At 55.6% G+C, this 17,713-nt stretch overlaps 7 protein-coding genes across 7 annotated transcripts; 3 read left to right on the top strand and 4 right to left on the bottom strand.

The window, feature by feature from the left end:
- Positions 1–821: 821 nt before the first annotated feature.
- BKA78DRAFT_249692 (uncharacterized protein) lies at positions 822–1,703 on the bottom strand (the record flags this gene model as incomplete). Its single annotated transcript, XM_066884499.1, has 1 exon — positions 822–1,703. One exon carries the CDS (start codon positions 1,701–1,703, stop codon positions 822–824), a length of 882 nt encoding a protein of 293 aa, XP_066745747.1.
- Positions 1,704–3,601: 1,898 nt separating this feature from the next.
- On the bottom strand, positions 3,602–4,015 carry BKA78DRAFT_312358 (uncharacterized protein; the record flags this gene model as incomplete). Its single annotated transcript, XM_066888293.1, has 1 exon — positions 3,602–4,015. The coding sequence occupies exon 1, from the start codon at positions 3,896–3,898 to the stop codon at positions 3,605–3,607; it is 294 nt and encodes a 97-aa protein (XP_066745746.1). The 5' UTR covers positions 3,899–4,015.
- A 1,108-nt stretch (positions 4,016–5,123) lies between these two features.
- BKA78DRAFT_122620 (uncharacterized protein) lies at positions 5,124–7,555 on the top strand. The gene is made up of 2 exons (XM_066882458.1): positions 5,124–5,729; positions 5,787–7,555. The coding sequence occupies exons 1-2, from the start codon at positions 5,291–5,293 to the stop codon at positions 7,472–7,474; spliced, it is 2,127 nt and encodes a 708-aa protein (XP_066745745.1). The 5' UTR covers positions 5,124–5,290; the 3' UTR covers positions 7,475–7,555.
- A 327-nt stretch (positions 7,556–7,882) lies between these two features.
- On the bottom strand, positions 7,883–8,896 carry BKA78DRAFT_122606 (uncharacterized protein). The gene is made up of 2 exons (XM_066882457.1): positions 8,275–8,896; positions 7,883–8,190 (listed from the first exon to the last, which is right to left on the bottom strand). Exons 1-2 carry the CDS (start codon positions 8,664–8,666, stop codon positions 7,947–7,949), a joined length of 636 nt encoding a protein of 211 aa, XP_066745744.1. The 5' UTR covers positions 8,667–8,896; the 3' UTR covers positions 7,883–7,946.
- A 1,811-nt stretch (positions 8,897–10,707) lies between these two features.
- BKA78DRAFT_122574 (putative signal sequence receptor alpha subunit) lies at positions 10,708–13,014 on the bottom strand. The gene is made up of 3 exons (XM_066882456.1): positions 12,744–13,014; positions 11,735–12,695; positions 10,708–11,680 (listed from the first exon to the last, which is right to left on the bottom strand). The coding sequence occupies exons 1-3, from the start codon at positions 12,966–12,968 to the stop codon at positions 10,914–10,916; spliced, it is 1,953 nt and encodes a 650-aa protein (XP_066745743.1). The 5' UTR covers positions 12,969–13,014; the 3' UTR covers positions 10,708–10,913.
- A 203-nt stretch (positions 13,015–13,217) lies between these two features.
- On the top strand, positions 13,218–14,408 carry BKA78DRAFT_331137 (transport protein yif1; the record flags this gene model as incomplete). The annotated part of the gene is made up of 5 exons (XM_066889852.1): positions 13,218–13,254; positions 13,305–13,558; positions 13,609–13,792; positions 13,846–14,171; positions 14,220–14,408. 5 exons carry the CDS (start codon positions 13,218–13,220, stop codon positions 14,406–14,408), a joined length of 990 nt encoding a protein of 329 aa, XP_066745742.1.
- A 1,027-nt stretch (positions 14,409–15,435) lies between these two features.
- BKA78DRAFT_312352 (general substrate transporter) lies at positions 15,436–17,491 on the top strand. The gene is made up of 2 exons (XM_066888292.1): positions 15,436–15,802; positions 15,865–17,491. Exons 1-2 carry the CDS (start codon positions 15,701–15,703, stop codon positions 17,323–17,325), a joined length of 1,563 nt encoding a protein of 520 aa, XP_066745741.1. The 5' UTR covers positions 15,436–15,700; the 3' UTR covers positions 17,326–17,491.
- Positions 17,492–17,713: the final 222 nt, after the last annotated feature.

The raw sequence follows: 17,713 nt of genomic DNA, 5'->3' as shown, positions 1-17,713 counted from the left end.
GACCCAGAAAGGTACAAAAAGGGGGTGTGGGTGGGTCAGTAAAAGCTAACTCCATATAAGTACTCACCCAGACGTCGCTCGGAATACATAAACTTGGACTGAGCCATTGGACAGAACCTCAGACTGCAGTCAGTCTAGGAACGTATGTAACAAGTCGTAGCAACGGGGTGGACGAGGACCGGTGGTGAGAAATAGCAACAAAAGCTGAATTTGTCGTCGCTTCCGGTGCCGACCAACGGATTGATTGGTCGTCTTTGGGGCTCTCTCTCTCTGCTCGAGACGAGTGCGAGCAACAAGCACCTTGCGTGGTCCGGCACAGATAATGCTCTGAGGTCCAGTGGGGGGCAATCTCTCTGTCTTGTATGGATCTGAGCTTAAGACTCAGCGAGTAATGGGATAGGGAGCCGTCAGTCAGTTCGAGTTTAAGGGCTTGGGGTGCTGAAAGGAGGACAGGTATGATGATGATGATGATGATGTAATTGTCACTGCGCGATGCTGAATGCTGTTGAAGACGCCTCGACTCCAGTTCTGAAAAGGTTTGCCGCAGTTGTACAATGCCCGCGAATTTTACGAAAGCAAAGTGCTCAAGGAGCAAGCCAAACTTCTAGAGAGAAGGAGGAGCAGGCAAATAAGACCAGCAATGGAAATGATATCTATACCTTGAATCTCCATCTACAAAACGACTGTCTTATCTGTCTGTCAGCACACATCATTCAACTGATTGTTCCAAGGACAGCCCGTCGCAATCTTTTCTCAACCCTCTCCTCACCTTTCCTCTGCCTCTTCACAAACCCCCTAACCCACCCCCTTCTTTTCCCCATCTATCTCCTCACATCAAACAGCTCCTCCGCATTCCTCCTGAACAATCTCTGCTCAAGCGCCTCATCGCCCCCACACCACTCCAGACACTTCTCCACAAACGGCACGACATCGTAGCCATCGAAGCGCGTATGCGGCCAGTCAGTCGCAAAGACGACCCGCTCGGGCGCCTCGCGCAGCAGCTCGCGGGCCATGGCGCCTACCCAGGGCAACGCCGGGTCGCGCTCGATGCGGTACGCCGCCGACAGTTTGACCCACGTGTTGCTCCGCCGCGACGCGCTGCCGCGAACCAAGCGGACGAGGCTCGCGAAGCCGGGGAGGGCGTAGGGGTCGGGGTCTGTGGCGCCCCCCTGACTGCTGCCGCTTGCCCCCTGACTGCTGTCTGGCAGCGTCGGGTGCCCCAAATGGTCGACGACGAGCTTGACGCCGAGCGGCGGATCTTGCGACACGACGTCCTCGAGCAACGGCACGCTCTCGAGGCCCAAATACAGCTGCACAGCCCAGCCAAACCCGCGCACCGCGTCGGCCGCCGCGCGCAGCTCCGTCGCCAGCTCATCCCCCTCGACCTCGCGCCCCACGCTCTTGAAGTTGAGCCGCACGGCGCGCACGCCGAGGCCGTGCCACGCAAACAGCAGCTCAGGGGACGCGTCGGGCGGGAGCGCCACGACGGCGCGGCCGCGGTCGGGGCCGAGGGCGCGGAGCGCGGCCAGCGTGCAGCTGTTGTCGGTGCCGTAGATGGAGGGCTGCACGATGACGAGGTTGGAGATGTGGGAGAGGAGCGGGTGCGAGGCGTAAAAGGAGAGGGCTTGAGGTAGCGTGTGGGAGGCCGGAGTGTATTTGGCGTTGGGGGCAAGGGGGAAGGCGGCGGGCTCAATCAGGTGCATATGCGTATCCCAAGTTCCCAACGGGAGGTGGGATGGTTGGGGAGTTGTCGCATGGCTTTGTTTTTGCAAAAGCGACGATCTGGTGGAATACGATTGTCCTGATGATGGAGTACTGATACCTCCTGGTCGACGGCAGGGCGGTGTTGGGGCGCGTGTGAGGCTTGTTGTGGTCTGCATCATGATGATTGGGCGGTCCTTGCGGCGCACCATGTGTTGTGGCCGCAGCAGCAGTCGGCCGTGCAGTGCCAAAAAACAAGACATTTGGAAAAAAACGGTTGATTGTTTCCTTTGCTCCCTTGGGTATAGGCGTACGAATCTGGTCGGAGGAGATGCAGTCGAAGTGCGGCAAGTGCGGGGTTGAGCTACCTGTGATGCCGTGGTTGCCCGCCAGCTCAGGCATCAAGCCGAAGCTTAGCTGCCACCACGTTTCGAGGCATGGGAAAAAGTCGTGGCACCGATGCAATGAAAAGGGGATGACGGGAAAAACACATATCTGCAAGGAGCAAGGAGGACAGCTGGTTTCGTCGCGATGGCTTTGAAAATTCATCGCCTTCTTCGCAGCAGTCCATCTGTACTGCGACTTGTTCACCAAGCCTCGTCACGCCTTCAGCCGCCTTGCCGAATCTTGTTCTAGAAGGCAGCTGGCGAACCTTGGGCGTCCTTGGCCTGCAACTAACCAGTAGTCTGATTCCAGACGCCTTCTGCGGCAGGCGCGATCATGCCTCGAATCTCAGGAGATTTACGGAGTTGCGCGCAGACATGGAGTTACGGCGTCGCAGTGGTGGTGCCATGTGCTTTTGCAAGCAACAGGCTTTCCCCGCTCGAGATGGTGTTGTGCAGCGATTAGGTTGTTCGATTACTCTTCTTTGCCACACGCAGCCCCAGGCAGTATGTAGAGAATGCCAAACATCAAGGCGGCACTCGTCTTGATTGCCGAGCAGCTAATTGCAAAGTATCAACTCGGCCGATCACAAAGGGTCGGTCGCCAGGAAAGGACGGGATGGTCGGTCAGTTCGGAACGAGAGCCCAAGAGGTCGAGGCTGACGGAGCTTGGCCGGTCAAGCGGCGCAGCCGTTTCGTGCGTCTTGGATCCTTTGGAATGCAGCCACATGCGCGAGGGCTGAAGAAGGGCCAGGCGCAGGCAGCGTCGTCATTCAAGTCGAGACGAGGAGGACGGACGGCCCCAATGGTCACGGGAGCAGAATCCTGAATGTTGAATCCCGAGTCCTGACCGCCTGTCCACAGCAACGACACCGTGTCCGTACCTAATGACGGAGTGGGCATTGTTTTTGGAAGGCACAGGTCCAGCTGGGCCGCAGGGGCGGCGTCGTCGTAAGCAGGCGATCAGTAAAGTGAGGTGGCCAGTGGTACTCTCACGGCAGGCCGTCGCGGTACGCGTGACTTGGCGGCCGTGGGTGGTCGTGTTACGCGATAGTATGGCAGGAGTACGAGTGGCCACGTCTGGGGCAAGACGCGGCGCAAACGGGCGTCATGGGGACAAAGAGGTGGCCTGTCGACCTTCTCCCTCGGGACCAAAGCGAATACCGACGGCGACGGGGGGTGAGTCAGCCAAGAGAGCCGGATTATTCTCGGCGGCTGCCTTCACCAGTTCTAAGAGTGGCAATTGACGGCCTTTGGTCGACTCAGCCTCTCTATAGAGTACAGAGAAAGATACGTGTTGACTTTTCACAGTTGTTGGGGGCGGCTTGAGCAGGAGTACGTGTGCGTGACTGCTCGCCTCACCGGCCAGTCGACCGCAAGCGTAACGTAACAGGTCGTACGGCGACCAGAAGCAAAATAATGCAGCACTCCTCAGTGGCCGGCGCGGCTTCCGAGTGAGTCAAAAGGTGGCTAATTTCGCCAGCTGCTGCGAAGATGACAAGGTGGATACCGCCGATAGGTTATGATACATACATGTTCCCGCCACCGCCAAAGCACAAACAACAGGTGACGGCTTGCGATGAAAACGGCGGCTGGCCGTCAAACAAAGGTCGATGAGAGCGTCGATGCCATGACTTTTTGCCTTGGGTATAGGTTGCAGCGGGCTTAGCAGGCCTCGTCTGTCGGGCTGGGCAGCGGCCGGGCGACGACGAGGGGAGAGCCTCAGACTGTTTGCACAGAATGGAAGACTTTTGCTGTGAGGGAGCGTACTGTACTCGTCGGTGGTTTGCATTTGCCATGGCATCGCGTTGCATCGGCTTGCAAAGACTGGCCACTGCCACTGCCACCCACTGCCCACTGGCCGGGTGCCTCCCACTCCGTCCCCCAGCACCAGCCGGCCGCCGCGGAGCCCAGGATGGTCCGTGCGCAACCATGGCAGTAGACTCATCGCTGCCATCCATACCATCAAAAAGCGCCCGCCACCCGCCCAGTGACTCTTCTCCTCAAAGACAGCCACGCACGCTGCATCTGCAATCATGGACTTTTCTAAACCCGTCACCATCTACGCCCTCTAAACTCCTACAACTCCTACCGCTTCTCTCCACTCTTGTCTACCATCGTCTGGCCACCTGTTTGCCTCCCTCCCGGCCTTGCCCGTCTACCCAGTCAGCAGCCTTGTCTCATAACGCACCGACTCTCTTACCGCTGCGCTGCCGCCTTCCCAACGACTCACACCTACTCGACTGCCTATCCCTCCTTGCTCCTTATAATCACCGCTCCTCAGCTACCCTACAATAACAACAACCTCCATCTTGCCGCTGGCCCTTGCCTCGTTCACTCGATCGCGACCGCCACTCGCAAGACTCCACACCTGTCTACCTCGACACCGCACCTCCAATAACACCTCTCCGCTCCTCAAAACTCGCGCTTGGTTCCTCTCGGCAACCTTGCGCATGGTGACGTCCGTCGCCATCTAATCCTACAAAACTACAACAACCAAGTCACAATGTACCCCAAGTCCCACGAAGCGCCAGTCGTCATCAGTCACTCAGAGATTCCCACCGGTTCAGATTCCAAGGCTATTATTGTTCTCGAAAACGCTGTCCGCTACTAGCTTCCGCTCCTCTTAGGCGTCTTCAGTTGCGACGGTTTAACCACCCGCGTCGCTGAACACACTCTTGAGGCTCCTCGCGGATTCAGTGTCGGACAAGGTCTTGTTCTGGTAATCTCTGTTGCTGACGGCGACTGGACGCTTCTGCAGCCTACGCTTTCTGGGCACTCGTTGGCGAAGCTTCTTCTCCGACAGAACCTAATTTGCGAGGCTAAATCGTCAAACGCGTAGCACAACTCCCGCTCTACGGTCTTCGACATACTGCTCAATCTGGAATTGTTCCGAAATCCTGGCAAGGACTGAAAGCGTCTCTCGGCACCTCTGGTCCCGCGCGCACCATCACGAGCATTTTGCGGTCTTTGGAACGCAACCCTACAACAAATTCCAGGTTGAAAGCCAAATCAGTCCGGTGCTGACCCATCACACCACTGAGCGGGTGATCTTTGGCACTTCTTACCGGTTAACTCTTTGGTCACTCCACGACCATCAAAAGCCTCTTGACTTTCAAAGGCTAGGTGCTTCAAAAGCAACCTCTCCACTCACTCTTAATTTGCGGCATCTTGGTTAGTATACCCAGGCGTTCTCCGATTACATCATGGGTTGCGACTTTCCCTTCGGCCAAGACGTCACACATCCCTACGGGTCTTCCGTTTCTTCCTCTGCCTCCTCTTCTACTTCGTCCGTCTTCTCCTTTGACGCCGCTTCCTCTCAATCTTCAATTTCCTCCGCTGCAACCTCCATCCACGGCAGTTGGGACTCGAGCGACTCGTGGAGCCGCCCCCAAACTTCTTTCCAAGACACGACCTGCGGACAATCGGCAGAGTCTTTTGCGACCAGCGGCAACATCTCGCGCTACAATACCGGATCTTGTCAAAATAAGGACGCTCTTCCTCCCCTGCGATCCGCTGTCGACGCTGCTCTCGCTGCAGAGTCTCGGCGCAACCCGCGCAGATGCACCTCTATCAACACCCGCGCGCCACCCACTCTGGTCCGCCAGAGTGAGCGCACTGTCAAGTTTGTTGATAGCCTAGTCGGTAAGCATTCTTTTACGAATTTTTTGATCTTTCGCTGAGCACTTTTCTCCCCTCAAGACTCTGCAACTCAAATGGTCGAAATCATCTGGCCTCTTTCTGTGCCTACTTGCCGCAATGAAGGTTCCGGCCGAGGCGTGCTGCCTCTCCGAACCTTTATCCAGGAAACTCTGCGTCGGTCTCGGACTAGCTATTCGACCCTTCAAGTCGCATTGTACTACCTCATCCTCATCAAGGCGCATGTTCCAAAGATTGATTTCACCATGGAGCAACCCGAGGACCAGTCGCTGAGGGCTTTGCAATGCGGCCGACGCATGTTCCTCGCCGCTCTGATTCTGGCCTCAAAGTACCTCCAGGACAGAAATTACTCTGCACGGGCCTGGAGCAAAATCTCCGGCCTCAAGGTCCATGAGATCAACACCAACGAAATGGCATTTCTCAAGGCCGTAAATTGGAAGTTGCACATCACAGATCCCGTCTTTGAAAGATGGCAGGCGATTGTGCTGAGAGCCTCGCCCTCGCACCCTCCACCTTCTCCAGGAGCCCCTCAACTGCCTTGCGGTTACAACGACTGGAAGACGCTCATTCCGATTCTTACTCCTGAGCTCGACAACTTTAACCTTATCCGCAAAGCTCCGACCAGCATGCGGGTTCCGAGCCAGCTGTCCCCACCCGCTGCTCCGTTCGCCCCATCCTTTGCGCGCGACTCTTGGCAGATGGATCCCTCTTCGGCTCCTCGCCAAAAGGGTACGCCGTACGTGATGGAGCCTAGTGTGGACATTACTCCTCCTGCGCCATTGTTGTCAAGACTTGGACCTCTTCCAACACCCCAAATGACGCCTCAATCAGCTGCGTCAAACACTCCTGCAGCGAGTGTCGCGGCAGCTGGAGCTAGGCGTCCTTCCATGTGCACAGCCATGGCCTACCACCAAAATACCATGTCCCGCAGCGCTCTTGACCAGGTTGCCCCAGCTCCGCGTTACCCCGGTCTGGAAGCCTATCAAGTTTGTGGGCGACGACCCTCACTCGCGACGTCGACGACTTCTTCGTCGTCTTCTCCCGAGTCCATGATTTCGGACAGCTCTTCGCGGTCCTCTCGCGCATCTTCCATCTCCTCCGTCTCATCTGCAGCATGGGCGCCTGACACTGCCAGATTGGCAAAGTTGGCGACGTGCCGCAATGCGGGGTTGCCCTACCAAGTGCAACCAAAGGAAAAGGAAAGCGCCGAGTACGTACCAATGCTTCCGAGCGAACCCATGTCGTCCCCCGACCTTGAGGGCTTCCACATCAACGACACGTCGGAGCCGACTCCTGTGCCATTCCAGTGCACCGAACTTCCGCCCCAATCCAACCCCGAGGATGGAGCCAAGGGACGCAAGCGATGCAGATCAACGACGGACACGTCGCTGCAGCAAAACGTTCGCGCTCTTCTCAACCCTCAGGACCAGTTGGCCGCTCAAACGCTGCTTGCCATGGAAATGGATCGCCAAAAGGGTCTGCAGAGGCCTTCAATGCCGTCATCAGTGATGAGCGACTCCTGCATCGCCACCTCGTTTTTGCTTGACAACAACAGTTTGACACCCACCGCCTTTGTCGCCAAGGGGCTGCAGTCCCCGTTCGCCCAAGTTCCGGAGGTGCGTCGTCCTGTTCAAAGAGACTTGGGCAGGAAGAGGGCATGCTGTGCCAGCGAAGTTTCACAGCTGCTCCAGCAAAGATCAGGTCCTGGCATGTGGGACGGCATCATCTGAGCGCCGAGCGTCACCTCTCTCTGGCGCCTTTGTACATTTGAGTCACCTGCTCTCACATACAATCATCATCTATGCGAGTCCACAAATTTTTCTTCTTCAGTCGACATATATCCTTCAGCTTGAAAATTATTCTTAACCACCGATCACCTCATCACAATTGAATGCTACGGCCAATCCATCACCTTTCCAAACTCGATAAATTCGCTTCCTCGGCGTGGGAGGGAACCTCGACTCGACGACTCCCTACACCACCCCCACTGCTGCTGCCTACTTTGCTTTTTTTCCTTGTTATGTCATGCTCGGGATGGGAAATGGGATCACGGACGGGGTTGTTGCTTAGTTGAACTGTGGGGGGCTTTATAATCCGGAATGGCCCGGACACACGGAGTTGTATTTCCTCTAGTTTTGTTGCTCGTCACACTCTTGCCTTTCGTTTTGCTTTTTTGTTTTCTTCAAACGGCTGAACGGTTGCCTAAAACCTCTCTGGGTGGAGCGTTGAACTTTGCTTCCGATTGATTACCCACTTTGGCTGTTGTTGTTGCTGGTGCTGGTGCTGCTGAGTGTTGCTGTTGTACTGTTGTTGCTGCTGCTGAATGATGACGTAAAGATGGATGGATGCGAGCGAGCGTTGCACACTTGTTGGTTGGCGAGGAGTATGGTGCGGTACAGCGGGTGCGGTGCGGTGCGTGGAGATACCAACACAGGAGTTGTTGTTGCTGTTGTCATGTTAGTAAGTCGTCGTAGTAGTAGTAGGACGCTGGCTTGCTGTGGCAGCATTACGCTGCCAAGCATGTACGAACGAAGGCATCACGGATGCGGTTTGTGGAGCTTCTCTTCCCTCTCTCTCATTTGCCTTGGCCCTGGCCTTGGCCTGTGTGCGCCGTTTGTGATAATCACAGATGCTGTTGCCTAGCTGACTGACGTCTTTTGCGGTAGGCAACAAGTCGTCTTTTTCGCATCCGCGTCGTATGGACTCTCGTTTTCGCTTCCGGCAAACGAGCGAGCGAGCGAGCGCGCGAGCCGGCGAGCTCGGCCCGGCCATCCCTAAGGTGACGTCCCATCGAAGGAACGGAGGAGGAGGGGATGGGCTTTTCGGTCCGCAGACTACATACCTCGAGTTGTTGCTGGGGACGGCGCCGAAAGGAAGGGTTGTAGGCAGACGTTCGTTAGGTGGAAGTGAAGCCATCGCCATTGATCGTGATGATAAGATGGAGGTGATGGGGAAGGAAAGGGAAGACGGAGTCGAGCTGGTTGAGCATGTCTAGTGAGTAGGTACGTGTGCATCCATCATCCGTTCAGTCTAGTCTTTGTTGTTTTCTGTCAAGTTCTTTCTATAATTCGAAATTTCTAAGAGACGCATTATTCGCGCGACCAAGTCTTTTTTTTTTTTCCATTGCGCCCAGGCTGTGCCTATCTGTTCACGTTAGTTTCTGGTGTCTTTTCTATATTTTCTCTCTCTCTATCTCTCTCTCTCTCGTCTTGGGGAGTCCTCGTCGTCCGTCGTCACTGAAAGCAGCATGACGATTACGCCCACCATCCAACCGACAACACAACCAAGCAATAAGGCTACATACGTATCCACCATCGCAGCAAGAGCAAGAGCAAGAGCAAGAGCAAGGACAGACAGACTTTGACCAAGACCGCAGTACAAGACTAGTCAAGATGAGTAAACCCGCGTCGCCGAGTGGCTAACCGGGCAGCCAAACAACCTCCTTCAGCCCAGAGGCAGAAAGGGGGGTTCGCATGGTCGATGGGGGTGGTCAGACAGACCGCCATCGTCGGCGGCAGCACACGCCACGCGCTTCCTTCAGCGGCAGCCGAGCCAGTGCCTGCCCGGTGAGTAAGAGAGAGGTGTGCTGTGTGCGATGTGAGTACATTCATCACCGATCTTTTTTGTTGGTCACTTGATAGGTGGGAATTTTCTTCAGCGCCGATACAGAGAAGGAGGGAGGGAGGGAGGGAGGGAGGGAGGGCAGGATTGGGTTGGGTTGGGTGATGAGGCTAGGTGACCGCCAGCCAGCTGTGCTCGAATGAGTGACTTGGTGATGTGGTGATGTGGTGAGTCATCGGTGACGATGGCAGTGGTTGTCCGGGTGCTGGGAGGCGAGACGACAACGACGTGAGGCGAAGAGATGGAGTGACTGTTCTGTTGTATTGGCCACTCCTGCTAGTGGCTGGCAGTGGTGGCAAGGAACAAGTTCAGATGAGTACCATCTCATTCATTCTTAGTCACTATGACTGGAGAGTCCGGTGTTGGTACGGGACACGACATCGACCACCACCACTTGCCCAAAGGACGACGAGTTACTCAGCTGCGAGCAAGGGAAAAGTTTGACTGTCACTGTCTCCGAAGATTTTTCTTCTTCCTGCTCCTTGCTTTTTCCCATGGTGTTGTTTTGTTCACTCGCCAACCAACAAACCACCTAACCCTCCCTTTCCCCTTATAGTCACAGACAACTTCAACCATCCCATCACACCCAATCCCCCACGCACCCATCCCATCCCAAACCGCCACGCCACCTCAACACCCTCATCCCCCAAAAAATCTCTCACAAAAACCAAACCCCGAGCATCCCCCCGACGCCCGCCGACGCATGCCCACCAATCCAAGCCAGCTGCCTGTTTGGGCAGGTGCCATGCCATGCCACGCCATGCCACGCCCAAATATGCGCGCAGGAACAACTTGCCAAATCACGCGTCCGTGGTTCAGCAACGTGGGCTGCCAGCCAAGCAATTCGAGCTAGCTAGCTGGCTCTTTGTGCCATGCCCATTTAGCGCCTTGGTGGAAAAAGGTCGCGTCGCGTCGCGGCGCGTCGCTCGCGGTCGCCTCGCCTGCGTCTTCCGGCACAAGCGGCAGGCAGGCAGACAGTCCAGGTGGGTGTGGTAGCGCGTGTAGTAGGTAGGTGGTGGTCACCGTCATCCGTCGGAAGGCGCGGTGCGGCGGCGGAGGCGGCGGCGTGCTGGGCGGCGACTCCATCCTGGTTGGGGTTGGGTGTTGCCTGGAAGGCGCCATCCGATGGCACACCATTTGCTCGCCTCTTCGCCTACCGCCGGATGACCTTCCCCTTCGCGTTGAGCGGTGATGGGGGCGCTCGTGTTTGATTAGGTAAATGGATGAGTGAGCAAGGTGTGGTGAGGTTCTGGTCGTGGTTGCAGAGGTTGGGTGGGTGGAAGGGTGGCAGGCAGGGGTTACTAGTTTTTTTGCTGAACATCTGCGGTAGTGCTGTGGCTGTGGGAGCAGATGGGAAAGAGCGATGCGGCATGCGGACGAATTTGCTACTCGGCGCTGGGAAGGAATGTTTTGAACAAGAAAGATGGCTGCAGATTAAACGTAGGCGAAAAGAGTATAGACATGACGGACGTCTATGCACATAACACATCAACAGGAGTACCACCTCCGTCCATACCAACCGAACCCATTTTTGTTTGCCGTCCCTCATTAACTCATAAGCAGCTTGGTAGCCCACGAGACATTCAGCGTCCTCAGGTCGCTGTAGTGCTGCCCGGTGCCCAAAAACACAACGGGGATCCCCGTCGCATGTACCATGCTGACCAACGTGCCCACCATGTCGCCGACGGTATCGCACTTGCTGATGATGAAGCCGTCGAGCTTGCGCCCGCTTCCGAAGCTGGCGTTGAAGTTGCGCGCTTGCGCGACCGAGTCCGTTCCGACGAGAGCTTCGCCTACCATCAGAATCTTGTCCGGCTGCGCCAACTTGGCAAACTTTTCCAGCGACGACATGAGCCGCTGATCGTTGTGTCGTCGCCCGGCAGTGTCGATGAGGACAACGTCGTATCCGTTGGCCGATGCGTGCTTTACGGCGTCGGCGGCAATGTTGGCCGCGTCTTTGCCGTAGCCGCGCTCGAAGATGTCGACGCTGCCACCCTCGCGCTTGGAAAGTTCCTGCAAGTTGCGCACATGCACGCGCAATTGCTCGACGGCGCCAGAACGGAAAGTGTCGGCCGCAGCAATGAGCAGGCGGTATTTGTTTTGCAGGAGAAAGTATGCAATCTTGGAAAGGTTTGTTGATTTGCCAACGCCATTGACTCCGACAATTGAAATCACGTAAGGCCGCGACTTCTGGAGAGAGAGCGCCGGCGGATTGTTGACATTCTGGATAGAGCGAAGGAGGTCCAAGGAGGTTGTTGGTGTCAAGATTTTGGTGAGTGCCTTCTCCATCGCGTTGTGGATGGTGGCTTCGACACCTGTGAGACGTGTTAGCATACATCCAACCAACATGTAAGCAAGACAAGACTTACTCGTGAAGCTTCCCGTCTTGAGCCCTACGAGATCCTGCTCCACACTCTCGCAAAGGCGCAGAGCCGCCTCACGCGCAACGTTCTTGCGCAAGAGATGGTCCTCCATGCCCTTCAGCGGTTTGGCCAAGTCCTCCTTCGTCAATGTCTTTCCACCAACAAAGTTTCTGAAAAGGCCGCCAATCGCACCAAAGCTGGATCCAACAAGACCTCCAGACCCAGACTCTTTGGCAACTCCCTTCTTCGCATTGGCTGCGTCCAGAATCTCATTCATCTCGTCATCAAGATCTTTCAGCACAAATTCGCCCTTGCCTGTTCTCTTGCCCCACGATGACGAGTCGACTTCTTCGACTGACCCAGCCGGTGCTTCCGTGTTGAGTGAAGGCGTCGAGTAGTCCAGCACGGTATCATCCTCCTCGTCTGCGGCACCAAAATCATCCCATTTCCTTCCCTTCTTTCCCTTTGTTTGCCGCCGCGCTGGCGACTCGTCGCCCGAAGACACTGGCGCATTATTGAGGTTTGACTTTTTCTTTGCACGGCGCGATTGTCTGCCCCCAGGTCCGCCCTTTGCAGCCAGAAGATGGTTGTTGATCGCCGGAGAGTTCGGTCGTGAGATGTCGGGCGTCGAAGTCGGCGTCGCATCGTTGGAGGCGGCATTTTGCGGTTTGGGAGCTGGCTTTTGCAAACCGGGCATGGGCGGTGCTCCGCGGGCATGATCACTCCCCGAGCTCGAAGGTGGCGTGAGTTCGACCGCTGGCGCAGAGTCGCGGTTGGGCGGCGCGGCGCTCTCTCCCAGGGCCTCCAGTTCTTGTACTTGGCGATCAAAGTAGTCGTCAAAAGGACAGTTGATGACCGACGTATTCCGCTTCTTCAGCTGGTCTTTGTACAACCCAGTGAAGAGCGCGCGCACATTATCCAAAAGCTTATCTATCCAGGTGAGGTGGACGAGAGACTGGTAGACGGCCTGCGCTATGTAAGCCGAAGAAGTTGCATGATAGACTCCCAGACTTACGACAAAGATGAGACCAAAGTCTTTTGCCGTGGTCCACTTCAGCGTGTATCCATCCTTCTTGAAAGTTGGCTTCTGCGCCGCAAGAGGGTCGTCGGAAGCCACATTGCGCTCTTCGATAAAGACCTCGCGGATCAGCGAGTCGATGGCCTTTGCGCTGACATTTGCGTACTTCTTGGACCAGAGGACAACGCCAGTGGTTGAAATAATCTCGAACGAGTCGAGCATGGCGATTGGCGGGGATGTTGGTGTTGGGTGACGCGGTGGAAAGTGTTCGGGGAATCTCCGCAACCGCCGCCGCTTGCTTCTGACAGGCACAGAGGCTCAATGATGCAGCTGCGCGGAACAAGCCACCTCTCCGTCCTCACGTCAACCACCACCAACACTCCGCGCGCCTCAGCATCTCGCTCACAATTATTTGTTTGAATCCGCTTCCGCTCGCCACAGCTTGCTAGGCACACAGTCGGTCATTTCAGGATGCAGCGGCAGACGTTTGGGCCCGCGCAGTCTCCGCGTAAGTTTACCTCCCCAAACGCCAGCCCCCAGCTGCTAACAAGATACAAGCGCTCCACCACCCGGTGCCCCAGCACATATCCCAAGTACCAAATCTCCGCAGTCCACCGCCTCCCCAACCTCAGTCCCAGGCACAAGCGAACAGCTATGGCTATCCACAGCAGGGCCAGCAGAACCCCCAGCAGGGCGGCGGCTTCATGCAGCAACCCGGTTTTGGGGGATTTTTGAACGACCCAACTGCACAAATGGGCTTTTCTCTCGGCCAAAATGCTGCTAGGGCTGGACAGGAATACATGGAGCAGAACGTTAGTTTGAGATTGTCTGGTTGAAGGATTATAATTGACAAGCTGCGCAGTTCAATCGCTACGTCAACGTGAATGCGCTCAAGCATTATTTTAACGTGACCAACTCCTACGTGGTCAACAAGCTCGGTCTCGTTCTTTTCCCGTGGCGGCATCGGCCATGGATACGACAGAATTACGACGGCTTCTATCTTCCCCCGCGGGAAGACATCAACAGCCCGGACATGTATATTCCCGGTAAGACTGCTTGGAAAGTGCGACGGATCATCTCTGACACAATTGGGTTGTAGTCATGGCTTTTGTGACCTACATCCTCCTCTCGACCCTCCTCGCTGGTCTTCGCGGCGCTTTCCACCCCGAGCTCCTAGGAATCACAGCAACTAAGGGTTTCGCTGTGGTACTGGTAGAAATCCTCGGTCTTAAGCTTGGATGCTACTTCCTGAGCATCAGCAACGATTCACAGCTGCTTGACTTGGTGGCGTACTCTGGCTACAAGTTTGTCGGCATCATTGTTACCATTGTTATCGCGGAGGTATTCAACAAGGGTCAAGGCTCTGGCGGTTGGGTTGGCTGGATTGTGTTCCTCTACACCTTTTCCGCCCTCGCTTTCTTCTTGGTGAGTACTCAGAAGCTCTGATTGGAATGACGGCTAATCAATCCCAAGCTGCGGTCGTTGAAATACGTCTTACTCCCCGACACCGCGCCGAATGCTGGCGCCCAAGGAGGCTACACCGTTGCGCGCAACCAACGCTATGCTCGGACCCAATTTCTCTTTTTCTACTCCTACATCATCCAGGGACTGTGCATGTTTTGGCTATCCAGCCAGAAAGGAAGCCAATTCACCAATGCTTAGCCGGCGCATCGATTCTGGGGAGAGAATTCCTCATGATCTTGACAGCTTGGGTGTTGCGGACTGTCCACTTTACGGCGCCAAAAGACTAGGACGCGGGGGCTCCAGTGAGTTAGATTTTGAGCGCTCCTGGTCAGCGGCATTTGACTTGGGGAAATGAGGACCCGAATAGACACGGAGGTGTTGGCCAAAATTTCCTGGGACGTCAAAACTGGATCATCGGGATGGAGAAGCTGGTCCTCTGGCTGTGCGTAGGCAACCTCTGTCCGTAGATATGCCTACTGGCTCTGTGTGGACATGTTCAGCAACAGAGATAACGAGTCTAGAAGAAGTAATTTTATGCGCATCACACGTCATGGTGTCTTGCGCGATCGGATGTTAAACAAAATGTCTTGCTGACCACCATGCCCTTGCTCTTTTCGTCGGACGCGCACGGTCGATGCATGTTTGGACTTGTACGATTCTAGCCCATTTTCGAGACTTTCCAAGGGAACGCTAGCCACGGGAACCAGAGGAACTTGATCAGATTTCCTGAAAGTGATACCACCAATTGAGCGCTGGCCGTCCCAGGAGTGATCCGACGCGGTCGCGCAAAAGGTCCTCGGGTGTTGAACAGTTGAGCTGTCACAAGGTAAAGGAAATCTGAAAATACGCCAGACGAAAGAGGCCTATAGACGGGAAAAGGAGGGGATATAAGCAAATGGCTTGGGAACTAATGTACACTAGAAGTTCAGCCTCTAGTGCCGGATCCGTGGAGCATTCTTCGGCGTCGACAGCTTGTGAAACCTGAACAGATTTCTGATCAGCACAACCAGAAGACAATTGAAGAGAGGACTACGCCGAAATCACAGACCGCCTTTTGTGACGATATCAGTCAAAGCAAATCAGTCAAAGCAAGATCTGAAGAAAGAGTTTAAAAAAGGATAGAGACCGGGGCGAGAGTCGGCTGACACGTAGGGCCGAGCGGCAGGCGTGCTCTACCGACGTCACCACAACAGATGAGATCGATTTCCAGGCCCTACATCCGCCAGTCGAAATGCATCCCCGTCGTCATACCCTACCACAATCCTAGTCTTCTCGCAGAATTTGGGATCCTGAACCACCCCCACACGCCGCCATGGCTGAGGCTCTTATAAACACCATCGGCGCCCTCGATACTTGAACTTGTCACTCGGTCTGGCTACGATAACTCCTCATTCGCGCGGGGTTGCTCTCGCACGATATCTGTCGTTACATTTCAGCAATTCTTGCTTGACATTTCATTTTCCTTGCAGACCGAATTTTCGTTGTTCAACATGGGGTACTTTGCGGAAAAAGTCTGGTCTATTTGCAATGACAAGAAGACACAGGTTGTCCTCTTTTCCTCGACAGCCATTTCCTTGTACGGCTTTGACCAGGCGAGTTCTTTCTGCTGTCCGAATCAATTACGACTGTACATCCGTGTGTCTGACTGCTCCAGGGTATGATGTCCTTGATCAACACCAACAAGGACTACCTATCTCGCATGCAAATATCGGCCGAATCTCCATTGGTCGGCGTAATCGTGGCCATCTACTACCTCGGATGCACCGTAGGCGCCGTCTTCTTCTCGTGGCTGTCGGATCTCCTGGGCCGCAAAAGGGGCATTTTCTTCTGCCTTGCAACGGCCAGTCTGGGAAACCTGATCATGTTCGTTTCCGGCATGGGCTACACGCGGGGCGCTCTCGCCGTCATGATGCTGGGCCGCATCGTCATGGGACTGGGCGTGGGCGGCATCGACGCCGTGATCCCCGTGTACTCGTCGGAGCTGTCTCAGAGCGAGGCGCGAGGCAAGGCGCTGGCTCAGGAGTTCCAAATGAACATTTTTGGCCTCAACATGGCTTTTGCCATCAACTTGGGCGTGACGATTGCGCTGGGCAAGTCGAGCCAGTGGGCTTGGAGGATCCCGATTATTGTCATGCAAGCGTATCCGATTTTGCTGTTTGCATTCATTGAGAGGCTGCCCGAGAGCCCGCGCTGGTGCATCTTTAATGGCCTGGACGACGCCGCGCGAGAGGCTTGCGAAGACATCAGTCCCGGCGAGGGGGAAAGGCACCTGAAAGAGCTGAAGAAGATTCACGAACAAGAATCGGACGAGTCGGTTTCGTACGTCAACATGATCACTCCCAGCCATCCGCAGTTCCACCCGACAATCATCACCATCATGGTGCAAATCTGCCAGGCGCTCACCGGGTACGGCGCCGTCTCCGTCTACGGACCGCAGATCTTCGAGCTGCTGGGCTTCGCCTCTCGCCCGGCCGAGTACCTCACCATGAGCAACTACATCTCGTACCTTGTTCTGATGACGGGCGCCTGGCTGCTCATCGACGCCGTCGGCCGCCGCAGTCTCATGCTGTGGGGCTCGAGCGTGCTGACCAGCTGCTTCCTGCTACTCGCGCTCTTCGGCGGGCTCGCCATGCACGCGGAGGATCTGGACATTCCCAACCTCGCGGTTGCGGTGCCGGGCATTGTCGCGCTCTTCACGGCAACAGGCGCCTTTGGCATCGGCTGGCTAGCCACCGTCTGGCTGGCACCGACAGAAATCGTGCCCACGACGGCGCGCGCCCAGATGGCTGCCATCTCCGTCATCGTCTGGGGCGTGGCAAACTTCGCCATCACGCTGCTGACGCCGCTCATGTTCAACAATCTCAAGTACTGGCTCTTTTTGGTCTTTGCCGCCTCCAACGCCGTTGCGGGTCTGTGGACCTGGGCGTACTTGCCTGAGACGGGCGGTAGGAGCTTTGAAGAGAATCAGCGCTTTTTTGAGGACGCGGCGAAGGAAGGGACCTGGCGGGTCGGCAAGGTGGAAGGGGGCGAGTATTTGAGGATGCCGTACCCGAATAGTGAGGAGGATGTCGGGGAGAGGGCGCCCCTGTTGAGTCGGGTGAGGGATCAGTTGTAAGATTTGTTTCGAATGGTCGGAGTTGTCCATGTTTTTGTTGGATAATTCAGTGAAGGGCATGGCGTACAGTAAATTAGATGTTTTTTACATACCTTTCAATTGAAATGGTGGTCACAGGAAGCACTGGGACGCGGGGAATGACTTTAAACTTGCCTTTGTGTACTCGTATAAGCCATCTTAGTATTGTTCTTCCGTGGTCCTCTTCATCAAGGCTTGACTAATGCAGCACAGTGGGCGATGAAAGAAATTGCTAATCCGGGAGTCTGTCGCCAAGTCAGCACACGTAGAGACGTGGAGTCTTCAAGCGCTTGATGCTTCCAACATAGAGAGAAATTTTGCTCTTTATGGGTAGTCACAAGGAGCATTCAAGCGCTTGGTTGGGTCTGAT

The sequence above is a fragment of the Phyllosticta capitalensis genome (assembly GCF_038381095.1).
Source record: "Phyllosticta capitalensis strain CBS 128856 chromosome Unknown BKA78scaffold_4, whole genome shotgun sequence".
Lineage (NCBI taxonomy): Eukaryota > Fungi > Ascomycota > Dothideomycetes > Botryosphaeriales > Phyllostictaceae > Phyllosticta > Phyllosticta capitalensis.
The sequence above is the reverse complement of the archived record's forward strand: the minus strand, read 5'-3'. Positions and strand labels throughout refer to the sequence as shown.

Excerpts from the sequence above, each read along its gene's own strand:
- BKA78DRAFT_122620 (XM_066882458.1), top strand. The coding sequence starts at position 5,291 with ATGGGTTGCGACTTTCCCTTCGGCCAAGACGTCACACATCCCTACGGG. Across the intron at positions 5,730-5,786 it reads GTTTGTTGATAGCCTAGTCG|ACTCTGCAACTCAAATGGTC; the intron begins GTAAGCATTCTT and ends TCTCCCCTCAAG.
- BKA78DRAFT_122606 (XM_066882457.1), bottom strand. The coding sequence starts at position 8,666 with ATGGCGATGGCTTCACTTCCACCTAACGAACGTCTGCCTACAACCCTT. Across the intron at positions 8,191-8,274 it reads ACCGCATCCGTGATGCCTTC|CAACAACAACTCCTGTGTTG; the intron begins GTTCGTACATGC and ends ACATGACAACAG.
- BKA78DRAFT_122574 (XM_066882456.1), bottom strand. The coding sequence starts at position 12,968 with ATGCTCGACTCGTTCGAGATTATTTCAACCACTGGCGTTGTCCTCTGG. Across the intron at positions 12,696-12,743 it reads ACTTTGGTCTCATCTTTGTC|GCCGTCTACCAGTCTCTCGT; the intron begins GTAAGTCTGGGA and ends TACATAGCGCAG. Across the intron at positions 11,681-11,734 it reads CAAGACGGGAAGCTTCACGA|GTGTCGAAGCCACCATCCAC; the intron begins GTAAGTCTTGTC and ends CACGTCTCACAG.
- BKA78DRAFT_312352 (XM_066888292.1), top strand. The coding sequence starts at position 15,701 with ATGGGGTACTTTGCGGAAAAAGTCTGGTCTATTTGCAATGACAAGAAG. Across the intron at positions 15,803-15,864 it reads CCTTGTACGGCTTTGACCAG|GGTATGATGTCCTTGATCAA; the intron begins GCGAGTTCTTTC and ends TGACTGCTCCAG.